At 55.9% G+C, this 22,279-nt stretch overlaps 1 protein-coding gene across 1 annotated transcript in view; it reads right to left on the bottom strand.

The window, feature by feature from the left end:
* The window catches only part of PEBP4 (phosphatidylethanolamine binding protein 4), a gene marked incomplete at both ends in the record, with an annotated part of 193,604 nt that overhangs the window by 4,869 nt on the left and 166,456 nt on the right, over positions 1-22,279 (bottom strand). Inside the window, 2 exons of the mRNA XM_079772970.1 lie at positions 5,455-5,568; positions 7,945-7,990. Coding sequence (XP_079629096.1) covers positions 5,455-5,568; positions 7,945-7,990 — 160 coding nt within the window. The remainder of the gene's footprint in view (positions 1-5,454; positions 5,569-7,944; positions 7,991-22,279) is intronic.

Genomic DNA, 22,279 nt, shown 5'->3' with positions numbered 1-22,279 from the left:
GCCGTGTGTGTGTTTGTGTCTGTCTGTGTGTGTGTTTGGGGCTGGTCTCCAGGCAGGGCCCCTTCCCCCCACCTTTGCCTACCCCGGCTGCTTTTCCCTCACCATGCAGGCCTTTGTCCCTCCACACCAAGGCCACCTCCTGTGAGGCCGCTTGGACCTCTGCTGCCTTCATGCCCTCGGTCTGTGCTGTCAAACATTTCCACGGAGCATCCCTCATCTGAGTCACCCACGGCGTCCCAGTGGCCTTTAGGTGCCACAAGCAGGGCTTAAACCCCGCTGAGAGGCAAGTCTCTGCTGCCCCTCCTCCTTGACCCTGTGGGTGGGGGGCTCCCCTGAGCTGCTTAATTCAACCGCCTGAGGTGCTGGAGAGCAGATTATGGCTGCCTAGTCCAGAGCCCAGACCCCTTCTCTGCCCCTCGCATCCCATTTCACCGGGAGCAGTCTCTCTGCAGGCCCGGAGGCTGCCCCTGGAGGTGGTGACCGGAGCCTGGCATGGCCCATTAGCTCTCCTGGTGCGGACACACCGTCCCGGCCTCATGGCCTTGTAGAGGCTTCCAGAGTGAGCTGTGGCACATCATCTTGAGGGACAGAGAGGGGATTTCCCTGGCTCACTCGCCAGAGGAGCGTGAGGCTGGCTCGTGACACCTCTGGGTGAGGTGTGGCATGGTGCAGACCACAGCTCCACACAGCGCTCAGCCACAGGAAAGGGGCGCGTGGGCCCGCCGCCTTGGGCGGCCGCTGCTGCTGGCCAAGGATGCCGAGGGCAGGCAATTGGATTGGCTCCATGTCTGTCCCCACGTCAGGGCCCAGGAGTCTGGTGGTCCGGGTGGGAGGAGCGGGGATGTGGGTGACTTGGTGACAGGTACCAAGAGTTTTGCTCTAAAAGGCAGAAGAAAATTAATTTGCTATAAACTGAGGACCCTTGATCAACCAAGCCACTCACTGTCCTGGGCTTCAGTTTCCGGTGTTGGGACAGGGAGGATGCGGCTGCTGAAACTGTCCTGGGTGGGCCTGGTGCTCACAGAGGTGGCTGTCTTTCCAGGCGTTAAAGGAAGTTGACGGTGAGGTGTGCTGGGGAACATGGGGGTGTGAGAATGGGCAGGTCCGTGTGCTCCAGGCTTGTGAATGTGCTTACGTGGGTGTGTCCTATACACACACACGCTCATTGACTGAAAGTCCGCAGTGGGCTGAGCGCAGGGACAGGTGGTGAAAGGGAAACACAGACAGAAGTGAGCTCTTCCCTCGAGGAATTTATAGTCTCGTGATGGAAGCGGGGCCCAAACGAGTAAAAATGATTGAGCAATACAAGAGATCAAAGCAGGTGACTAAGGAAGTGCAACAGAATGTTACGTGAGTGTCTCAGAGGAGTAGGAGCGGGCGGGTGGGGTCAGCTGCGAGGAGACAGGCCGAGATAATGCCAACTCCAGACCTGGGGAGGTGAACTGTGGCCTTTGCAGCACATGTCAGTGAAACTGGGCTGCTCTGGTCAGAGGCACCCATTCGGGCTCTGTGAGCTTCAGCGCTCTCCTCTATTGGGAATGTGGTCGAGCCTGAGCCACGTGAATGTCCCCTCCTCTCTCCGCGCGCTACCCTGGGTGACACACACATCCATGTGGCCCACTTCTGTGCCCGCGGCTCCTGCAATGGTGCCTCGAACGTGCGGCTCCTGGCATTGCTGGGATGAATGTGGAGGCCTTTGCGGATCAAGCAAAGCATGGTGGGGGAAACGGCGCGCACAGGAAGGAGCTGTGTACAGGCAGGGGAGGGAGGTGGGAAGGATGGGTGTCATAAACCAGAAGCAAGATCATTCCGGATCCCCTTCCAGGGCCCTTGCTGTGGTCCTTGCAGCCCAGTCTCTAATCGAAGGCCTCTTCGGAGCAGCGTGTGGGGTGGCTGGGTGAGTCAGGCCTGACCCCCGCTCCCTGCATCTGTCTAGCAGAACTTGGACAAGGGGAGAGTGTGGTAAGCTGGGAGCAAATCTGCTCAGGGTCACTCAGTGGTGACCAACTAGTCCAACCCCTTATGCTGATGATGTAGAAGTCGAGGCCCAGGGATGTGAGGTGGCTTGTTCAAGGTCACACGGGAGTGTGGGTGTCAACATCCCCCATTTACTGACCCCATGTATGTTGTCCTGGAGTTACAGAACAAAGAGGAATCCTGGAGAGGGTTTCAGCCTTTGGATCTGAGTAATACCTCCTCCCCCCTCAGCCATACAAGTTCAACTAGAGCCATGGTCGGCAAACTGCGGCTCGCGAGCCACATGCGGCTCTTTGGCCCCTTGAGTGTGGCTCTTCCACAAAATACCACGGCCTGGGAGAGTCTATTTTGAAGAGGTGTCATTAGAAGAAGTTTAAGTTTAAAAAATTTGGCTCTCAAAAGAAATTTCAATCGTTGTACTGTTGGTATTTGGCTCTGTTGACTAATGAGTTTGCCGACCACTGAACTAGAGTAATCTCACACTCCCTTCTCATCCTAAACCTGCTATTCATACCTAAATCCCAGGGAGGGAGCGACCCAACAGGACTGGGTCAAGTTCACTGTCTTCTATGGAAGACAAGTTACCTGGCTCCTGCAGGCGGACCTTTCCCCTCCAGTCTCGAGAAGCTGTTCCCGCCTGCTCCTCCAGGGGACACAGTGGCTGGTTACACCACTCATACCCCAGGACACACGGCTCCTTCCACTGATACCTTCCCATGGAAAGAAAACCAGACCAAGGCGAGCCCCAGGGCCCGTGCCCATTGGCAGGGCTTCACGTCCTGGCCTCTCAAGGGCTGGTCCAGCCTGTGCAGGTGCTTCGGAGAGCGCCAGGCCTTGTGGAGTCCCCACGTCGTGCAAGGGCTGCTCCTGCTTTTGCAATCACCCCAGGTCCCGCCAGGCCACACATCGCCATGCCTCTGGAGCCTCCTGTTCTCTTCCTCTGGCCAGTTGTGCCCACCAGTCCAGCTTAGCCAGCTCTGGGGAGTGCTTTGTGTGTTTCTTCTCCCCTGGGCATTATCTCCTGCTCTCCACCGTACCCATCAAAGTCACACCCCTGCCTGGCTTTTGAGAACCTACACCGCCTTCCTCCATTTTCTCTTTTCATCACCATCCTGGCCCCTCACAAAGGGTTCTTCTTCTCACTTTTTTTTTTCTTTTTCTTTTTACATCTTTGCATCTGCAGGTTTCCCAGCTTGGAGCTCCCTCCCCTCTCTCCTTCACTCAGGGATTCAAACCTCCTTCTTTTCCAGTGCCCAGCCCAGGCCGCACCTGATCCTCAGAGCCTCAAGGCCACATAGATGTGTAGATCATCTAGATCCTACCCCTCATTTTCTAGATGAGGAAACTGAGGCTCCGAGAGGTTAGGTGACTTGCTCAAAAGTCAAATCACTAGTTAGAGACTGGGACCCAGATTTCCTCCCCCGCGGTGAGATACTTCTGCACCCTTCCTGGCTGAAGAGGGCATGTGTCCTGCAGGGAAGGGGATCCTAGGAAGGGACGGGCCAATCCCTCAGTCTACACCAACCGCCACACACACACAATTAACTGCTTAATTACAGGCTGCCCGACATTGTTAGGTGTTTCCAACGTTGATTGTCAGACCCTTGAGGGCAGGGAACGTCCACAGTGCCATCCTGTCCTCTCCAGGCCTCTGGCACAGCGCGGGGCCCGTGGAAGGCATCACACGGCGGAGCTTTATTTGGGAGGATAATCTTCCCGCCTCCATATCTGGCGGCAAACGCAACAGCAGGGAAGCCAAAGGTACTCTGCCCTGATGCAAGTCCAGTTCCAAGCGCTCATGTAGATGAAAGGTGGGTGGCGGCAAGGTGCACAAGAAACCCTGGCTTTGGCAAAGACCCAAGAGGACTAATAATGGGTTTCAGGCCTGATAGGTTTCCAGCATCCTTGCCTGCTTCCTCTCAGAGGAAGGGCACACGGGCTGCCGTGTTTTCTGGAGGGTGGGCTGGGCTCAAACCTCAGGACCCACCGCGGCAGGGGTGGGAGAGTGTTCGGCACACACCCTTCCTCCTTTGCCCTCTTCACGGCTCCTCCTGGCATCGCCTAATGCTCTCTCCTGCCCCCTCTGTCCTGCCCGCAGAAAGCACTTGATCCAAGGGTGGCTCCTTCAGGGGACAGTCTGAGCCTTGTCCGGCCCAGGGCACCACCCAGGGACCCTGAGGGCTAACGTAGGACTCATAGGCACTGCCTTCCTTCCTGAGACTCCCTTGTGTGGGGGAGCAAGGTGGGCTCAGGTGCTAGTTCCCAGCCCCAGAAACCAGGCGGAAGGGGCTTCATGACGTCTTAGGTGAGGCAGGGGTCCAGGAACAGGGAGAAATTGAGCTTGGCCTGGGAAAGATGCGTTTCTTTCTTTGTAGCCAAGCTTCAAAGCGTGTCTTCGGGAAAGCTCTCGAAACAGATTTACAGATTGGCGAGGAGCTGAGGGCACCTGAGGAGGGTTCACCAGTGGAAAGGTTGCCCCAGCTCGGCTTCCGGGGTGGCTGGAGCCTCCTGTGATTGGCGGCCTCCGCTCAGCGAAGGGCTCCATGGCTCAACCAGGGCCTTTCTGGGCTCTGTCTCTGCTCCTCTGGGGCCTCGGGCAGCAGGTTTGTAACAATGTCGTCGCCGGCTTCCCAGTGGGTGGAGGTTGCTCAGGGTCACTGGGTGAGAGGAAATGGCTGACGACGCCCACTCACCCTTCTGCCAGCCTGGGGGATGTGCTCTTTGTACTCTCAACTTGGCATTTGCGTGTTCCACATTATCTGCCCTTCCCTAAAATGGGGGCGGTGGTAGATGAACAGGAATTGTTTTATGTCCCATTCTCCTGAAGAGAAATGGAAGGCCCAGAGAGGGGCTGTGGCTCACACAGGGTCCGGAGGAGGAGCGAGGCTGGGCAGGCTGGGTTAGCCATTGGGAAGCTATAGGGTGGGTGGGGGGGTTCTCTCCAGAATGCCAGGAGGGCTGCTCGGAAAGCTGGTGGAGGGGCCATGGCTGGGGAAGTCTTTGCCCCACCACTGAGATGGCACCAGGCAGACAGAGCAATTAAAGGCCAATGAAGACAGACCGGCAGGGTGGCATTCCAGGGCCCTCTTGCCCAGATCAGACTCAATTACAGGGTACAATTACCTGCGAAGTGTTGTGGGGTAGCTGCCTGCACATGCCATTCAAGGCTGCGGGGGAGATGCTTCTCTCCCGGGCTCCAGTTACTCCCCTTGAGACCCTACCTAATAGACTCCCCTTCCCCCCCCATCCAGCTAACGCCACCATCTTGGTCTATGGGACTTATTTCTGTGGAGAGACTATGTCTGACACCAGCATTTCCTTTAGCACACTTATTCCAGTTCACTCCCGAGAAACACCACCCTTTGACCTTAGCCTTCAAGGTTCATGGGTAGAGGTCAAGGTCCTGACTTCCCCATTAATGGAGTATCTGATCCATCCCAGAATTCACGCGGGCTTTGAAGGATGGGGAGGCCTTACCTAGAGCTGCGTTTTCTTCTGGAAGGAGAGAGATGGCCTTTCCTTCCTGGAGATAGATGGAGAACTGGTAGCGATGGAAGCCACTTTTGGGTGGTGGGGTGGGAGGCTGGTAGGCTATGGGCAGAGAAGGGAGAGAGGGTGGGTTCCACATGCCACAGGACCCAGGAGCTCCTGGATGCTCTGGGCATGAGGAAAAGAGAATCATTTGTGCCTTTCTTGGTTCCAGCTGACCCTCCTGGGGTCCCAGATGGGGGCTTACCCATTGCGCACCATTAGACTTGTCTTTGTCAGGATCTCATCCTCAGAAGCTTCATTTAAGAAGCACATTTTGGGGGATGTGGGGGGAGGGGGAAGAGGTGTGGTCTGTTGGAAGATTTTGGGTGGGGGTGGGCACCTGGGCCTTTCTGGGCCAGTGGGTGTTGTCTTTTTTTCTTCTTCTTCTTTTTTTTTTTTTTGCTTTAGTCTATCCTGATAGATTTCCTGCCTCCAGAGAAACCCATCTTCCTCTGAGTACACTTGGCAGTGGATTTTTATTTATTTTTTCAGCATTTCCTTATGAACTCAATCCCCAAAGAAGTCAATTTCTTGGCTGGATCCGGAGGATCTGGAAGTGGTTACGGGGGTGGGTGGGACTCGGTTCAAAGGTTTGATCATGGAAGCTGTAGGACCTGGGGCAATGGGAACCAACTCAGGCTCTTCCGGGGGGAGAAGGCCATCTCCCTCCCTTTCGCCCCCTGCACGGGAGGCAGATCTTTCCTGGGAGGAAAGCAGGGGGAGGGGACATCTTTTATCCTTCCCCCAGGACTGTTCAGGCTGGACTGGGCTGTTCCAGCAGGGCCTCCTTCCAAGCATGCTGTGCCTCTTCCTCTTCCCCTCGCTCTCTTCATCTCCCTCTCCTAGGAGCCGAGCATTTTCCTGGGGGTGGGCGTTAGCAATGAAGATGCTGGTGGGAGGGAGTATGGGTCCTTGATGGCCACCTCCCTCTCCTGAGCATTAGACAAGAGCCACTTGCTGCTTGGAGCTGTTGGAGTGTTCCTCACGATGCACTTCCGGCCAGGGGCCTCCAGCTTGCCCGCAGCCAGGGGATTTCCTGACTATTCATCTCTCCCTGAGTTTTTGGATTGCATCAGATGTGTGTGTGTGTGTGTGTGTGTGTGTGTGTGTGTGCGCGCGCGCAGAGTGAGAGCAGCACAGGGTGTTCCAGGAGCCATAAGGGTTTGTATATGTGGGGTCTACGCTGGGGCAGGGGCAGGTGTTGGAGGAGCCAGGGTGCATGTGTGCTGAGGCTGTTTTGGAGGGTGTCTGCCAGTGTCTGTGCAAATGTGAGCAAGTCAGTGTGTGTGTTTTTTTCTTCACAAACATGGCCAGTGCTGAGAGACTTCTGAGCGTAGGTGAGGGCCTCAATGTCTCTTTGCGTGCGTGGTGTGTGGAGGGTGGAGGTGGCCGGGCCAGCTTTTGGCAAGGAAGGTGGGTGTGAGGGCGGCCGAGTGAACCTGAGGGTGGGTATACCCCATGCTGCCAGAGACTGGCGGCCAGGATTCCCTGTGGGTAAGGCTGGAGTTGTAACTCGCTGGTTCTATGCAGCTGGGAATTAGCCTCAGGGGAGATGGAGCCAGAATCCCTTCACTAGGGAGCTTTCCTGAAGAATTCCCTCGGAAAGGAGAGGCGAAAGCAGAGACGGAAGCAGAGATGAGAGCCATGAGGAGGAAGGGAGGGCACACAGGTTCGGCCACTTCTCGGGGCCAGGCCCTGGCCAAGTGCCTCCCTTGTGACATCCCTTTAACCCTCCCAGTACCTTGGGAGGGTGGGTGTTTTTGCCCCTTTCTGGGTGAGGTAACTGAGGCTCGGAGACGTGAAACCAGGCCGGCAGTCAGTGGTGGAGCTGGGGTTGGATCCAGGCCTTCCTGGTGCCTGAGCCGAGTTGGTTTCCAAAACCATGTGGCTCTGTTGGTCGTTTTGCTCAGCCCTTTGCCAGAGGCCAGCTTACCCCCGGGCATTCCCTGTAAGTCAGTGGAGGGCCTGCACTGGCAGCCGGGATCTGAGAGGGAGGGGGACCTGGTGGGGAGGATGGGGTGAGAAGAGGAGGGCCTCGGAGAAGAGGGAGGTCCACGCAGCCACGTGCAACCACGTCGTGGGACTGGGAGCAGGAAAGAAGAGAGGTAGGCGGAGGGAAAAGCCCTCTGGGTGCTCTCCCGGAGACCCCTGCATTAATACTGGCTCCTCACACCAGCTGTGGGGCACGGGGCCGGTGGGTCTGTGCCTCAGTGTCACTCTCTTTAAAATGGAGATATTTATGGCAGCGACTTGAAAAGGAAATTGTGAAGATTAAATCAGAGCGTACACACAAACGCTGGGATCAGTGCTTTCTTTGTACGCTGTGAAGCATCAACATGAAGTTATATTGTTATCTGGCGATCATCATTGTTGCCCTGGCTGCCGGGGGTGGGGGGGGGGGAGGGGGGGAAGGGTGCGTTGTAGGGTCTTACTCACTTGTTAACACCTGGCCCTGTATCGTCCCTTTCTGCATGTCAGCGCCCTGAAACAAGAGACAGGCATGGGTGTGGGTTACTCCTGGGGCAGCAGAAGGCCACGCCATCACCCTCAGTCCCAGTGGGCTCTGCTGAGCTCTTTCTCTTGCGGGGTGGGATGGAGGGGGATGAAGATCCATGGCTGTTTCGGGGAGACGTTGCCAGAATGAGCCGTGGGATTTAGAATGGTGCCTCTGGGGAACTGGGAAGAGGGGGCAGACAGACAAACTGAGGATGGCCTGGTGGTGAGGGGTGGGCCCCTGATCTCTGGAGAGACCCAAGAGGACACTTCCTGATGGGCTGCCCCACTCTTGCCATCTGCGCCCCCAGACTAGGCACAGGACACACTCTCGGCTTGTGCGGTGTGGCCAGATCTGAGGCAGGGGCTGACAGTCCTCAGAGGCTTGCTAAGCCAGACCATCCTTCGGGCTGGCTTTGGGCCTCGGAACAGGAGGCCAATGGCTGCCTGAACAACCAGGAAGGGGAGGAGGAGGCCTGACTCCGAGGCAGCCTCTTCCCTAGCCTCCACCGAACTCAGCCCGTACTCTCCAGGAAGAGTCTGTGGCTGCTGGGACGGCCTCAGTTTCCCTCCTTTCTTTCCTTTCCCTCCCTTCTCCCCTCCGCTCAATGTCTGTGGGATAATGAGGCGATTCCGGGGGCGGGTGCTAATTAATGTTTGTGCAGGACTGGGAGATGCTCAGATGAAAGGGACTGGAGCCCGGCTCCTGGGTCCGTGCCACAGCTCGGGGCCCCGGGCCATGCCAGGGAGCCCTGCGGCCCCGAGGTGTGGGGTTTTATAGCCTTAATGACGGTGATTAGCGAGGCTCTTCATGGATTCTGCCAACACCTAACTGTGCCCTGGACACCTTTCCACCAGGCCCTTCCTGGTGCAGCCCCTGCTCCTCCCTGGGTGGTGGTAGTGGTGGGGGATGGGGGTGCTCAGGGTGGTGGTGGGGGGATGGGGAAGAGCAGTAGGGGGCGCCGAGGGGGAGTGTGAGATTCCACCTCAGTTCTCTGTGGAAACATCTCAGGGTCAGCTCAGTGACCCAACCCCTAGTGCGGTTTGCTTTTCTTCAGAACGAAAGCCCCGCCCCCTATTCTAGAGACCCCCATCTCCTCTCCCTTTGGCTGCAGCTTGCCCACCAACTGTTCTCCTTTGGGCTGGGTGTCCTTTGGGTGGCGAAAGGGCGGGAGACCAGAGGGACGGACCCCTCCGCCTTCGGCCCCTCCCCACTTTGCTATCTTCACCCCACGCAGGTGAGAACTCTCTCCTTGGGCATCCTTCGGCCTCCCTCACCCGAGTCCTGCCTGCTCAGGTGCATCCAGGCAGCCTTCACATTCCGTCCCTCAGCGCAGCTCAGCATGTCTGCCTCTGCCTTGGCCCGCTCAGCTCAGCTCCCCGACTCCCCCAGTATTGGGTCTTGCTTTATCCAGGGCTAGCATGAGGCCCAGGTGGGGCCAGGGGCTGAGATGCCGTGGGCACCAGGATGGAGGGACAGGGTTGGGGAATGGAGGCTCCTCGATACCCATCTCTCCTAGGAAAGGAGCTAAGGCCTGAGGCCTAGCAGCCACTTTCCTGAAATAGCTCTCTGGCCGCCCTAGCAAGGTCGAGAGAAGGGGGCTGAGCCCAGGGAAGCCGGCCGGCCAGGCCCAGCCCAGCTCTGAGCTCCCAGCCTCCCCCTCATTCCTTCCCAAGTCAGTCCAGCCAGCGGTTTGTTTAAATAAAACAATAGCAACCTAAGCTGGCTGTTTCTTTTCAATTCCCCACAGGCTTGGGTCCCACCCAGAGTAATAAACAGGCCTCTCTCCTCGGTGTGGAGCGGGAGGGCGGGGGTGGGGGCTGGGACCGTAAGGTCGGGGAGTCAGTGTGCAGAGCAGTGTGGAAAGTCTGATCTGCAGCCTTGGTCAGGGTGGGAAGGCTCTCCTCCCCTCCCTTCCCCTCTGGGGAGTCTTTTCTCATCAGCTGGGGCCAGCTCCTCAGACACACACAAACCCTGGGACTTGTTGTGTAAAGCCAGCAGCCCTTCCTGCCGCCTTCACTGGGCCCGCTGACCTAAGCTCAGCTGAGGCAGCTGCGGGGGGTGGGGGTGGGGGGCCTGAGCAGAGAGCTTCAATGGCCTTCAGAGGCTTTTCGGGTCTCTCTGGAGCTTGTCATATGGAAGGGGGAGCGGGGAAGGAAGGCTCTGAGGAAGGATGGAGTGTGTGGTCAGTGTGGCTGGTATCTGGGAGGAGCCTTAGGAAACCAAATTCAAAGGGTGAGAAAGTTGAGCCCCAAAGAGGTCAAACTACTCCTCCAGAGCTGCAGGAGCAAATGGGAGAGTCCCAGAATGTTCTAGGAAGAAGGGGCCTTCGACCCTTGGACCTTTGAGACCCACTGACTCAGGGTCTCATGCCTTTTGACCTGCAGTGCTGTCTTGTGCTTTTGTTGTTGCTGTTTTTTAGTTTGCATCCGTGTGTGTGTGTGTGTGTGTGTGTGTGTGTGTGTGTGTCTGTTTGTATGTGCTTTTTCTATGCCATCACGACAATCCCATCACTTCTCTAGGAGGCTTTAAAAAAATCCCATTATTAAAATACACAGATACTACCAGGAAGGCTGGGGTTATGGTGGAAATGGTTGCCCCCGCATCTCTATGAAACATGAACTCTCCTAAAGCATCTTCGTGGATTGCAAGATCACATTTAGCCTGAGATCACCTTTGAAAGCTGGACATCTCTGGGGATGGAAGGAATGCAGGGGTGTTTCCAGAGGGCAGAGGGAGAAATCTATTCTTCTGAGAAATTCTCAAGGAGACTGGGCCGAGGGAAGTGCCCTGAGAGTGTAAGATGAGCCCAGCATTTGAGGGACAGACCCCAAATCTGTTACATCTGAGCAGAGAGCTTTGGAATGAGAGCCTGCAGGAGGGGAGGGGCTGCTGAGAGCTCATCCTGCTGCCTGACCCGGTCCCCCACCCCTATCCCCCAGGTATGCTGCTGCTCTTTAAGGTGGACCCTGGCAGACAAATCCTCCTAAAACAGGTTGACATTTTCAAAAGCAACTTGTCTAAATGGTAAGGTTTAAAAAAGGAAATAATTACAGAAATTGTAGAAATAGCTTTCTTTTAAAAAATATTTTTATTTATTTCGGAGAGGAAGGGAGAAGGAGAGGGAGAGAGAGAAACATCAACGATGAGAGAGAATCATTGATCGGCTGCCTCCCTGCACACCCCCTACTGGGGATCGAACCCACAACCTAGGCATGTGCCCTGAATTGGGACTCGAACAGAGACCTCTCGGTTCATAGGTGGACACTCAACCACTGATCCACCCTGGCCTGGGGAAATAGTCAGCTCTCTGATCCTCAAGAGCACTGACATGCCCAGGATGGTTTTTCAGGCCGTCAGGACAGGCGCACTCCAGGTGTTCGGGCTCGGGCGTTGTCCTGGGCCCTCAAGGTGTCAGGGATGGAGGAGCTGGAGAAGGCAACTCCTCTCCTTATCATGAGATTTCCTCTCCAGCTCTCTGATGCCTCAGAACCCACTGCTTCTCCGTCAAGATGGCTGGGAGCTGGCATGTGAGATGCTTAAGAAAAGTTGGGGCTCAACCGATAGTCGTAGCAACTCCATTCTCGGACCAAGGTGATGCAGGCGGTCTTGTTCCGACGGACTTGTCTCGGGCCCAGGGAAGAGCACAGTGCTGGAAGCGGGCACCGGCCCCACCACTATTACCTTACATTGGCAACGAGCTTCCCGTGCTTACCCCGCAGGGCACTGTCCGACCGCTGGCTCTCACGGCCATCCTTGCATGGGAAGGGCAGAGATCGGTCTCCCCATTTGACTGAAAGAAGCCAGAGAAGCTTCTCAAGGGCAGGGGCTGCACCCTGCCCATCTTTGTAGCCTGTAGGATGCTGTGCACGTAGTTGGGGTAGCAGGCAATTGTTGATGCCCTGGCCTGTCCCCTGACCTTTGCCCTGGCAGTGCTTACCAGCTCCACTTCCAACCTGCTTATCCTGGCCGGCCCAGGCCCCAGAGTTCCCTGAGCGGATTGGTCCCTGATATATTAAGCACTTGGAGAACTACCAACAGATAAGCCAACTAGATAGAAGTCACTTCTATTTGTTGTTTCTTGTCCCTATGGGGCTAGCCAGACAGCTCCATTTTCTGAGAATTGAGTGTCCAGAGACACCCCTCCCTCCCCAGGCCTGGGGCTGCTGTAGGTAAGGGCTCTTTGAGACATGGTGGCCGGGTTTGTGAGGTCTGGTGGATGGGGAAGGGGCCTGGCTCAGCGCAGGGCCCAGCAGGAAGGTCGGCCCCGTTTCCTCATTTCGCTTCAATTACCTACAGGCAGCTGGCCGCCCACCTGGGTGTTGGTGACGGCCCCAGGTACTTGGGCTTGCTGACCCCCGAAGCGGAGGGTCAGCTGCACATTTCCTTGAGTTTGAGGGAGATGATTTAATCTCTTTACCCACCTCCTCTGGACAGGAGGATTCAATCACTTCGGCCTGCCCGCAAACCCGTCAGAGTGGGCAGTTCCACTTTTTGACCTCTGGGTAGGGGGCCCATCAGAAGAGTCCTGAACTTGAAAGGTGAGGTACGGAAAGAAGTCACGGAGATAAGGGAGAGTGGAGGGAGAAATGAGCAAAACAGAGCACTTGGCGGTGGGGGCGGGGGGATGAAGAAACAGGGAAAAACAGAAACAGAGTTCCCGGCTCTGGGACACTGGCACCGAACGAGAAAGCTCCTTGCTGTTTTGCACAGCTGCCTGCAAGCTGCCAAGTGGCAAAGGAGCCAGCAAAAGGCACAGGATTGGAAAGTGCTACCCAGCAGTCTGTGTGTTCTGCAATTAACCAGGGCTAAGTGAGTGGAAGGCACTGACAGCTCCCGCTCAGAGAGCCCCCGGGGGCTACCACCAGCCTGGAGAGGACCCAGCCTCCGAGACTAGTGCCTGCTCCAAGGGAAAGGCTGTGATCAACTCAGCGTATGGCTGCTTTTTTTTTTTTTTTTTGCCCCAGGGCCAGGAAAAGGAAGGCCAGCCACTGCAGTGGGTGGAATGGAGTCCGTGGGAAGTGGTGAGGAGAAGGCACAGACCTGAGCCCTCCTGGGAGCTTCTAGACACCAGGATGTAGGACGGCCAATTTGTGCACCAGTTTCCCTCAAGGAGTGTTAGCATCAAAGACCGGATAGGCCTCTTCCTGGCACCGTCATGGGCAGTGGGGGCCAAGACCAGTGAATATTGATTTTAGAATACACCAACAATGGCCAGGAGATTCTGGTATCTTGGCACCAATTGGCAATAGGACTTGTGCATTTTGATTCCTAGTTTGGCGTCAGATCTACTTCCCTAGATCTCCAGATGCCAACATAGGGTGGGGTGTGCTGTGGCTGAGGGGGAACGATCTGCTTCCTGGAGTACACGGCTACCCACGGGAGGGGCTTCACCACACTCCATGACACCGGGTTAAGAGGCATGATTTCCCAAGGCCCTCTGTTCTAGGCCATGTGGAAGTGCATGTGTTCCCAAGTAAGTCATGCTGTCTTGCACCTGTGTGTATGTGATAGTATCTAGCAGAGACTTGGCCCCAAGGAATCATGGCTGGGGAGATGGGTCGATAAATGAAATAAATGAATGAGAAGCCCTGTGTTGGAGAGAGAAATATGAATGAGACACGTTTTATGGTATTGAGGATCTCAGGGTCTAGTCGGACAGATAAATCGACAAAGAAATAACTGTCATAGGCTTAAATAATTGAAGTCTATAGACCCACAGGTTGAGAACCTCTGCTGTAGAGCCTAAGACCATCGGAAAACACAGATATTTACATTATGATTCATAATAGTAGCAAAATTACAGTTATGAAGTAGCAATGAAAATAATTTTATGGTTGGGGGTCACCACAACATGAGGAACTGCATTAAAGGGTCGCGGCATTAGAAAGGTTGAGAACCACTGCTATAGACAATGCCGGCGGAGTACAGAGGAAGGAAGTTGTAGCTGCGTGGGGGTAGTAACCAGGGAAAGCTGTTGAAAGGAGGCTGTACACTCTACCTGGGCCTTGAAGGATGTGCAGGGGTTTTTCAGTTTTCCAGTGGACAAGATACGGGAGGGGAAGGGCAGCTTAAGTTGACACTGCATAAGCAATATATAAATATGTAAACAAGCCGTGAAAAAACAGTTGGGTCTGGAAGAAGCGCAAGATAAGGTTGGGAATGTGGGCTGGGGTTGCTTCTGACTTCTGAGAATCAAAGCTGTCAGCCACCTAAACTTTGGGTCTATAGACCCTGGGCGAAACTGTTTGGTTTTTCAAATGCCCAGCAACCATGTCCCAGGAGCGTCATCAGAAGGGGATGGTGGAGCTGCCTCTCTGGTCAAGAAAGGATCTGGGGGTGGGCAGGTTTTGGGGCACAGGCAGGTCAGAGCTGGGTGGAGCTGAACCCCAGCACCGTAGCCTCTCTCAGAGCAGGTGAGTCTATGATCCCCAAACCCCCAAACTTCCCCCTTACAAACTGTAAAAATTCCCCCAGGTCATTCAAGTATGATGTGTTCATTGTAAAAAAAAAAATAATTAAAAAACGGAAAAATAAAACTAGTAGGAAAAAGACTCCGCTGGACTATCCACATAGAGACGACTGCCTTAAGGACATGCGACTCTCTTCTATGCATCTGGGTCCCCAAGGTTCTGGTCACATAGGTGCCAGCTTCGAGCCCCAGCTCCCCTTCGAGCCTGCACTGGTTGGACTCCCATCTGACCCCCTGTTTGGGGAAACTTGCCTGAGTTACTTTCAGGGTCTGAAGCTCAGAGACTGGTTTGGACCTCAGGAGCCCACGCCTCTTTGACCCTTGCCTGTTGCAGGTCACCCATTCTCTGACTGTGGCTCTCAGGTTGAGTTAGGAGGAAGGTGGGATGGAGAAAAGGAATAAAGAACACAATGCCTGGTCTCATTAAACCGGTTCCATTTAGAAATAGACAAGAAATATTAAGATAGGTTGAGAGCAAGTATCATGAGTTGATAGCTAAGTATAATTATTATGCATCAATGTCAGTTTAGACTAAAGACTGCCATTTCTAGGTACAAGGAACAAAAGCTGAAGCTTTTAGCATCAACAACAGTTTGCTGGAATGCCTCATGTATCTGGAATTCTGTAGGGAATTGGGTATTCTTCATAGGCACACTTCCCTGATCTCTTGACTCTGATACTTTTAGTTCCCCAACTCCTTTTATCTTAACTATTTTGGATAATGATTTTATGAAAACACGAGTCCTTGTCTTCTTAAACACACATGGAGAAAACCTTGTGTGCCTTTAAACACCACTGTGGCTGTCACAGTGAATAACCGATTTTGCACCCTGCTAAGCACCAGGCTGCAATGCTGAAAAACAGATAAAAAGAATGGCCATTCAGGCTTCCACCTGCTCAAACCTCCTTAGGAGCCAGTAGTTTAATATTTATGTACTAGAGGCCCGATGCACGAAATTCATGCAAGGGGCTTGGCCCGCGGCAGGCGCCTCTGCCTCAGCCGCCCCCTCGCCTCCCCCCAACTGTGGCTTTGTCTGGAAGGTCGTCCGGAAGGACGTCCGGTCTAATTAGCATATGCTTTTATTATTATAGATTAGTGGCCAGTACACAGAGAAAGGAAAATCACCTCTTTCGGCAGGCATTCCCCATTCAGCATCTTTACACAAGTGAGCTCACTCTGCCCCCCCCGCCGCCCCCCCCCCCGATTCAGGACACTTTCCCCTAAGCTAAGGGACCCACAGGAGCCCCCACACTGGGAGGGCAGAGGCCCGCTGCCCCCTGAAAGAAGCTGTGCTTCGTGGTCTGATTTCCGGCAGCTGCAAGAACTAGGGAAATCCAGTTGCAGCAGCCCCCCTCCATTAGGGACTGAGCTGCTAACACAGCGGTTCCAAAGGGCAGCCTGGGCTCGGGTCCAGGGTCATTACCAATTAGCTACATGACTTTGGGCAAGACACTTAATTTCTCAGCACCTCAGTTTCTGTTCCAATGAAGTGGCCATGATAACGATACCTGCCCTGCTTTCCTCACTGTTGCTGCGAAGATGAAATTAGGAAATGAAATATTCTAAAGCCCCGCAGTGCCGTCCAAGTGCACGGGTCATTATGGCTCCCCTTCCCCGTGCTCAGCGGAGGGAGAAGGGAGCCTGGTGGCCAGAACTCATCCTGCGAGCTTTCTTTTGCCATGATGGGCCTAAGGAGTCTCCTGGCAGGGTCAGCCTCATGAGGCTAATGGCTGTGCCGTGGGCTCCGTGGGCTGGGAGGTTACTCAGCTGTGAATGTGGGGCCCGTCCTGCTGGGTCTGCACTCACCCGGCGCGTGGAGTGCATGGTACATGATGTTTATTAATAGGCCTTGATGAAGGGCATTAATATCTCCTAATGACACCATCTGAGCCCGGCCTCCTTCCTTCTCTTGCTCCTTGCTCCTTTCTCTCCCCCCTACCCCATGGAGACACACACATGCACAGACAGAGTGTGACGGACACAGGCGGCTTAGAGGAGGGTCAGGAGAGAGATCCTTGGGAGGAGGGGGGGGGCTCGGGCGGGCCCAGCCACAGGGGTCAGACACAGGGTCCTGGGCGAGGGAGGAAGAAGCTGCCTGTTCTGCTGTCAGGTGGAAACTTGGCTAAAAATGGCTTGGTGGTGGGAGCAAGGAAGAAAAACAGTGGCAAGACTTTTCCAAAGCTGGGGGGAAGGGTGGGGAGTGGCAGGGGTGAGAGAGGAGCAGCTGGAGCTGGAGGCCTGGGCTCCTGAAAGGAGAGGAAGGGAAGGAGACCAAGGCTGCAGCTCACTGGGTCTGAGATGTGGGGGCCAGAGAAGGGGAGAGTGGTGAATCACACTCGCTACTCCTCACACATTTACACACTCACATAGACACACGCTCACACTCACACAGCACTCGAGAGGTCAAACTCATGCTCACATATACACACACACGTATAACACACTTACATGCACACGCACACATGTTCACAAACACACATGCTCACACACTTATGAACACATGTTCACAGACACCCATGCTCTTATAATGAGTGCTCTCAAATATGCACTCATAATGCTCATACACACTCAGACATACATTCACATACACATCCTCACACACGATACATTTACACACATTTGTACACTGTTACACATACACTCACATATACACACTCACACACCTAGACTCATACGCATATACTCAAACATACAGTCACACACATAAGATACAGACACGATTGCGCGCGTGCACACACACACACACACACACACACCTCTCCCAGGCAGCCTTTCGCTGGTGGGCATGTCAGGGCTGAACATGAGGGGAGGGGGCACTTGGGAAAAGGCCAGCGGTGAGGCTCAGATCGGACTGTGGGATTGGGAAGGGCGGGTGTGGGAAGGAATCGCCAGGCCCCTGGCAGGGGACCAGGACGGAGATGACTGATTAGGACCGAGGTCTGTGAGTAAGAGCTGAGCTGGTCTGTTACCTCCCAGAGTCTGAGCGCCAACAGCGGGGAGGCAGGAGGAAGGGGGAGCCCTGGGGGGAGCTGGAAGCGGGAGCGCCCAGGAGCACCTGGACCCTGCGCCCCTGCACTCCTCCCGACCCTGTCCCCTCTCCGACCCTGCGCTCCTCCCCATGCGGTAGCAGGAGGCTGCAGGTTGGCCTGCTCCCCGCTCCTTGGAGCAGCAGAACAATTAGGAAATGGTGCAGCTAATCCCCCTAACAAACAGGGCTTAGGCAATTATGACCCAACCAGAGGGGAGAGAGCTGCAGGGCTGCCTCCTCAGGCCTGGCCCTTATCACCTCCATCTCCAGCATGCGGTCTTTCTGGCTGGGTGGCTGCCACCCCAGGAGAGGACAGGAGGAACTGGGGAGGACCCATAAGCTGAGAGGAGGCGACCTGAGCAGACCTTGGTTTCCCAACTTCAACTGGACAAAGGGGCCCGGCGGCCCGCTAGCGCCCCCTGGCCTGGGAAGTGGTACCCCAGGGCTCATACACCGTCAGGGGGCCGCTGTTGTCTGGACGGCTCCCAGGGGCTGTGAGAACTGCATGGGGCTCTCCCAGGTTCTGTGGCGTAGAGACACCTCCACCGACTGCTTCTCAGAGCGCCTGGCTCAGCAGTGTCCTCTGCCTTCTGCCCTGCTAATCTTCCTACCTCCTCCCTTTGTGCCCGAGAGGCGCCCCTCAGCCTCCCACCCCCTCCCACCCTGCTCTCTACGGCCAACCAGGAAAAGGGCCATTGTCTCTGGCCGCTCTGCCCTCCTGTGCACCATCTAACACGTGGGTGGCCCTGGAGGACCCAGGCCACAGGAGGGAGAAGGGAGTAGGGAGGGGAGCCCAGTAATCATGAGCCCCTCCATGCCTCCTTCGGGGAAGCTGGCAGGAGTGGTGGGAGTCAGGCCCTGGCTCTCTTCTCTGCTTTGTCTCCCTCCTTCATCCTATTTAGGTTCCCATACGCGGCTTTAGTGAGGAGATAAAGCATAATCCATACTTTTGGACCTCCTTTCTCCTTCCCTACCAAAAAGCCCAAGGAAGGAAGGAAGGAAGGAAGGAAGGAAGGAAGGAAGGAAGGAAGGAAGGAAGGAAGGAAGGAAGGAAGGAAGGAAGGAGAGAGAGAGGGAGGGAAGGAGGGAGGGAGGGGAGAGAGAGAGAGAGAGAGACTTTTTGGAAGAAAGGTTGGGGATCAAGAATTTTGAGCTAGAAAAGATGCTGGCAAGATTCGGAGGCTCAGTGAAACCCAATGCTCCTTAGACAGTGTGACAATAAGGAGAAACAGTCAAAATCTCGTTCCGATCACATCTTGGTCTTTTCAGAGGGACTGAGCGTGACCTTGGTCCTAGTGCCCCAGCCCCTTGTTACTCAGAGCAGCAGCACCTGGGAGCTCTTTAGAAATGCAGAACGTAGGGCTCCACCCCTGGCCTAGTGAACCAGATTCTTTCTTTTAACCAGAACCCGAGGTCATTCCCATGCACCTTAAGGCCTGAGAAGCACTGCCCCACAGTCCTGCTCTGTGGCCCCAGGTCTCTGGATTGGGCAGGGGGCTCCTCCTTAGACCTGTCGTGCGGCAGGGGTGTTCCCATCTACGCTTTGTCTCTGACCCTGTCCCCTTTCAGGTCTCTTCCAGGCTCGGAAGTACCCTTGGCATCATCCTTCCTGGGGCAGGACCTGGCTGACCTGTAGGTCCTGAGGTGCTCCAGCTCCCAACTCAGATTATTCCACTGGTCAGGCTCCTGGTCAGAGGAGGTGGGTAGGCTGGAGGGGTTGGGGCTCGGCCAGGACCAGGAGACACCAGGGCTGGTGTGTACATCCTCTTCCCTGCACCCCTCCTTAGAGCTGTGAAAGCACCCCCAGCTCAGTGACTCTTGGCATTACTCCCTGTCTGAGCCTCTGAGCCTCTGGAGCTGGGCAAGGCAGCGCTCCCCCGGGGGACCTGTGTGGCCACAGCTGGGTGCACTGCTGATAGAGCTCCAGGGAGAGAGAGAACGAGACTTTCTGGAAGGAAGACTGAGGATCAAGGATTTTGAGCTGACACACCCACTGGTGCTCCCTTCTCCTGATCACGCTCTGCACTTCCAACCCTATCTGAGGAGAGGAATGGTCATTCCCCAGGAGTTAGGGACGTGGGAAAGGAGGAGGCAAGAGAGAAAGGCTCTGTTGTGTATCCTGCGGACCAGAGGCGGGCGTGCGAGGTGGCCTAGGTTTGTGGGTCAGGGTCTGCTTTAGGGTCCTGGTCCCAGCAGGAGACCTGCAGCCAAGAGACGTCCTCAGGTTTCTCTCCTCAGAGATGCCTCAGCAAAGCTGCCATCCTGACAAGCTGCCTTGGCCGCGCTAGGGCCCGCGCCGTGGGTCTTCGAGCCCCCGCCTGCCTGTGCCAAGCCAAGCTCCTTGGCCTGGGCCAGGAGAATAGCGAATGTGGCCCCCCAGCAGCCTGCCGGGTCCAGGGCCACACAGACAGACGTCAGTGGAACCAGGGCGTGCTCTCATTCTGTTGTGTCACCTTTTACAGTGCCCGCCAGGCAAATGCCAATCTGGGGAGCTTGGCAATTACAATGAAAAAAAAAAAAACAACAACCGAGACTGAGCTCAATAAACTCCACCCTGACCTCACAGTGGGTCCCATCCACCTCTGGAATGCTTGGGGACTGACATAACCCCGGGGAGAGGAGGGGAGGCCTGGCCCTCTCTGGCAAGGCCGCTGAACCTGGTCACTAGGCTGCCCCTTTAGTAGGTGGTCATCTGTTAAGGGCCACTCCGCTGGGCTCCGTAGGCCAATGGGAAGGTTCGTGAGCCGAGGGCCCTGGCTGCCCCGGGAGCTGGCGCCCGCCTTCCTCCTGGCAGGTGAGGAGCCGGGCTGGGGACAGTAGCAATGCTTGGCTTCCAGCCCCACGGAAACATCATCATCTCAAGAGTGTGTTGAAATGAGCTTTGCACAACCTTGAGGAGGGCCCAGAAATTCCAGGTGACAGTGCCCAGGGTCACGAGGAGATGGGAGGAAAGGGGACAGGGTGACAGCAGGGAAGAAGCCCAAAGGGGTCAAGGGCCCATGGCCTTGGGCTCCACAGTTGCTGACTCCCCAGACTTCTGGGTCCGGGGCTCAGCTTGCCTCCTTCAGTGCTCACCCACGGGGCTGGCCCGCAGGGGCCTTCCACCCGAGGGGTCTGGGACTCTAGGCTGCCAGGCCCCTCCCTAGGCTATGGCCCGGGGGGGGGGGGTGACACAAACTTCTCCCCAGAACTTTTTGTGGTGAGCAGTGAATTGCCCTGGCGTCCTGGGCTGCAGTGCACAAGCCAGGGGCCTTTAATGAAGGCAAACGACAGCTGATGAGTCTGCCAGCTCCGCAGTCCTGCTCCTCTCTGTGGGGTCTGCCCACGCTGCGTTCAGCCTCCGTGGTGGCCCGCACCAGCGGAGTGAGCTCCAAACTGTTACTACCGAGGCTTCCAGGCCTGATGGGGAAGAGGGCATGCCCCGCCCCTCCTCGGCCTCCTGAGCCTGCGGCCTGTCATGCCTGAGGGGCTGGCTTTAGAGGAGTGGGCTTGCCCCCACTCGCTCGACTCTGTCACTGGGTGTTCCCTGCAGGAAGGGCCGGTGGTAAGGAGAGATCCAACTAGCTGCTCAATGAGATTTGCGTGAAGGGATCAAATTTAGAGGTAAGTGGGGGCACTGTCTAGAGTAGACAATGGCAGGTAGTTTGCTTTCCAGTTACGGGCTGACGATGGCCTTGAGAAAGCAGCCAGACCATCAGGCCATTCCCACTGTGGGGAAAGGCAGAGAGAGGACAACCGGGGCTAGGGGAGAGCCCCTCTTTTTATCCCAGTTCACCTGCCCTGGCTCCTGAGCTCTTGCTAAGTGCCAAGCACTGTGCCATGTGTGGGTGGGGACACGAGAGTAAAGAGGTAATTACAGGTGTGATGAGTTCTAAGAAGAATTCTTACGGAGGGCTGCGTCTGGGGAGCAGGGAGGGCTTCCTGGAGGAGGCACGAGAAGAGTGGTGCCAGGCAGGGGAACGGGAGGGATGGAAAGGCCCCTATTCCCAGACTCCAGCTACCTGGCCCCGGGCTCTTTCAGGGCCTCCTCATTCCCAAGGAGCCCCAGGCCCTGATCATCTCCTCCTTGAGCTGCCTGACCCTCCCCTTGGGCTGCTTGGCTCCTGGGGAAGGAAGGAAGGATTGGGGGTGGAGGCCCAGGAAAGGGAGTGAGATTGAGGCCTAGGGGCTGCTGACCTTGTGGGCAGGTCCCCCTGACGGGAAGAGAAGCAGAACCTTTGGGGGAGAAACACCCCAGTTTCTACTGCAATAAAGAAAGGGCCCGAGCTCTCCCTGCAGCCTGTAATGATGGGGTTGGGGTGTAATGAATATCTGTGTGCTCATAAAACAGGCTAATGACCGCCCTCACTTAATGGACCCCTTTCATCCTCACCTGTTCCCAAACCAGAAGGGACCATCCTGGGGGCTGAGCCACACCCCCCAGCGGTTTGGGGCAGGGGCAGGGGCCAGTTGGTCCCTGAGTCCCAGGACCCTCTGAGGCTGCCTTTTCCTCCTCCAGCTCTTATCTGTTGGAACCAGCCTCAGGAATTTAGGTCGCTGTCTGAGCAGCCTTAGGAAGTGGGCAGGGATGGGGAGGGAGGAAGAACACCCTGATTCTTTAGAACAGTGTCGACACTGGTAACACGTGGTGGTGGTGGTGGTGGCAGAAAGAAAGAGAGAGAGAGAGAGAGAGAGAGAGAGAGAGAGAGAGAGAGAGAGAGAGAGAGAGAGAGAGAGCATTTAGCACCGCTGGAGGCGCCACGCCCCCTTCCCCTGCCCAGGGACTGATAGGATCGC

This window comes from Cnephaeus nilssonii (genome assembly GCF_951640355.1).
Source record: "Cnephaeus nilssonii genome assembly, chromosome: 5".
NCBI lineage: Eukaryota > Metazoa > Chordata > Mammalia > Chiroptera > Vespertilionidae > Cnephaeus > Cnephaeus nilssonii.
The sequence above is the reverse complement of the archived record's forward strand: the minus strand, read 5'-3'. Positions and strand labels throughout refer to the sequence as shown.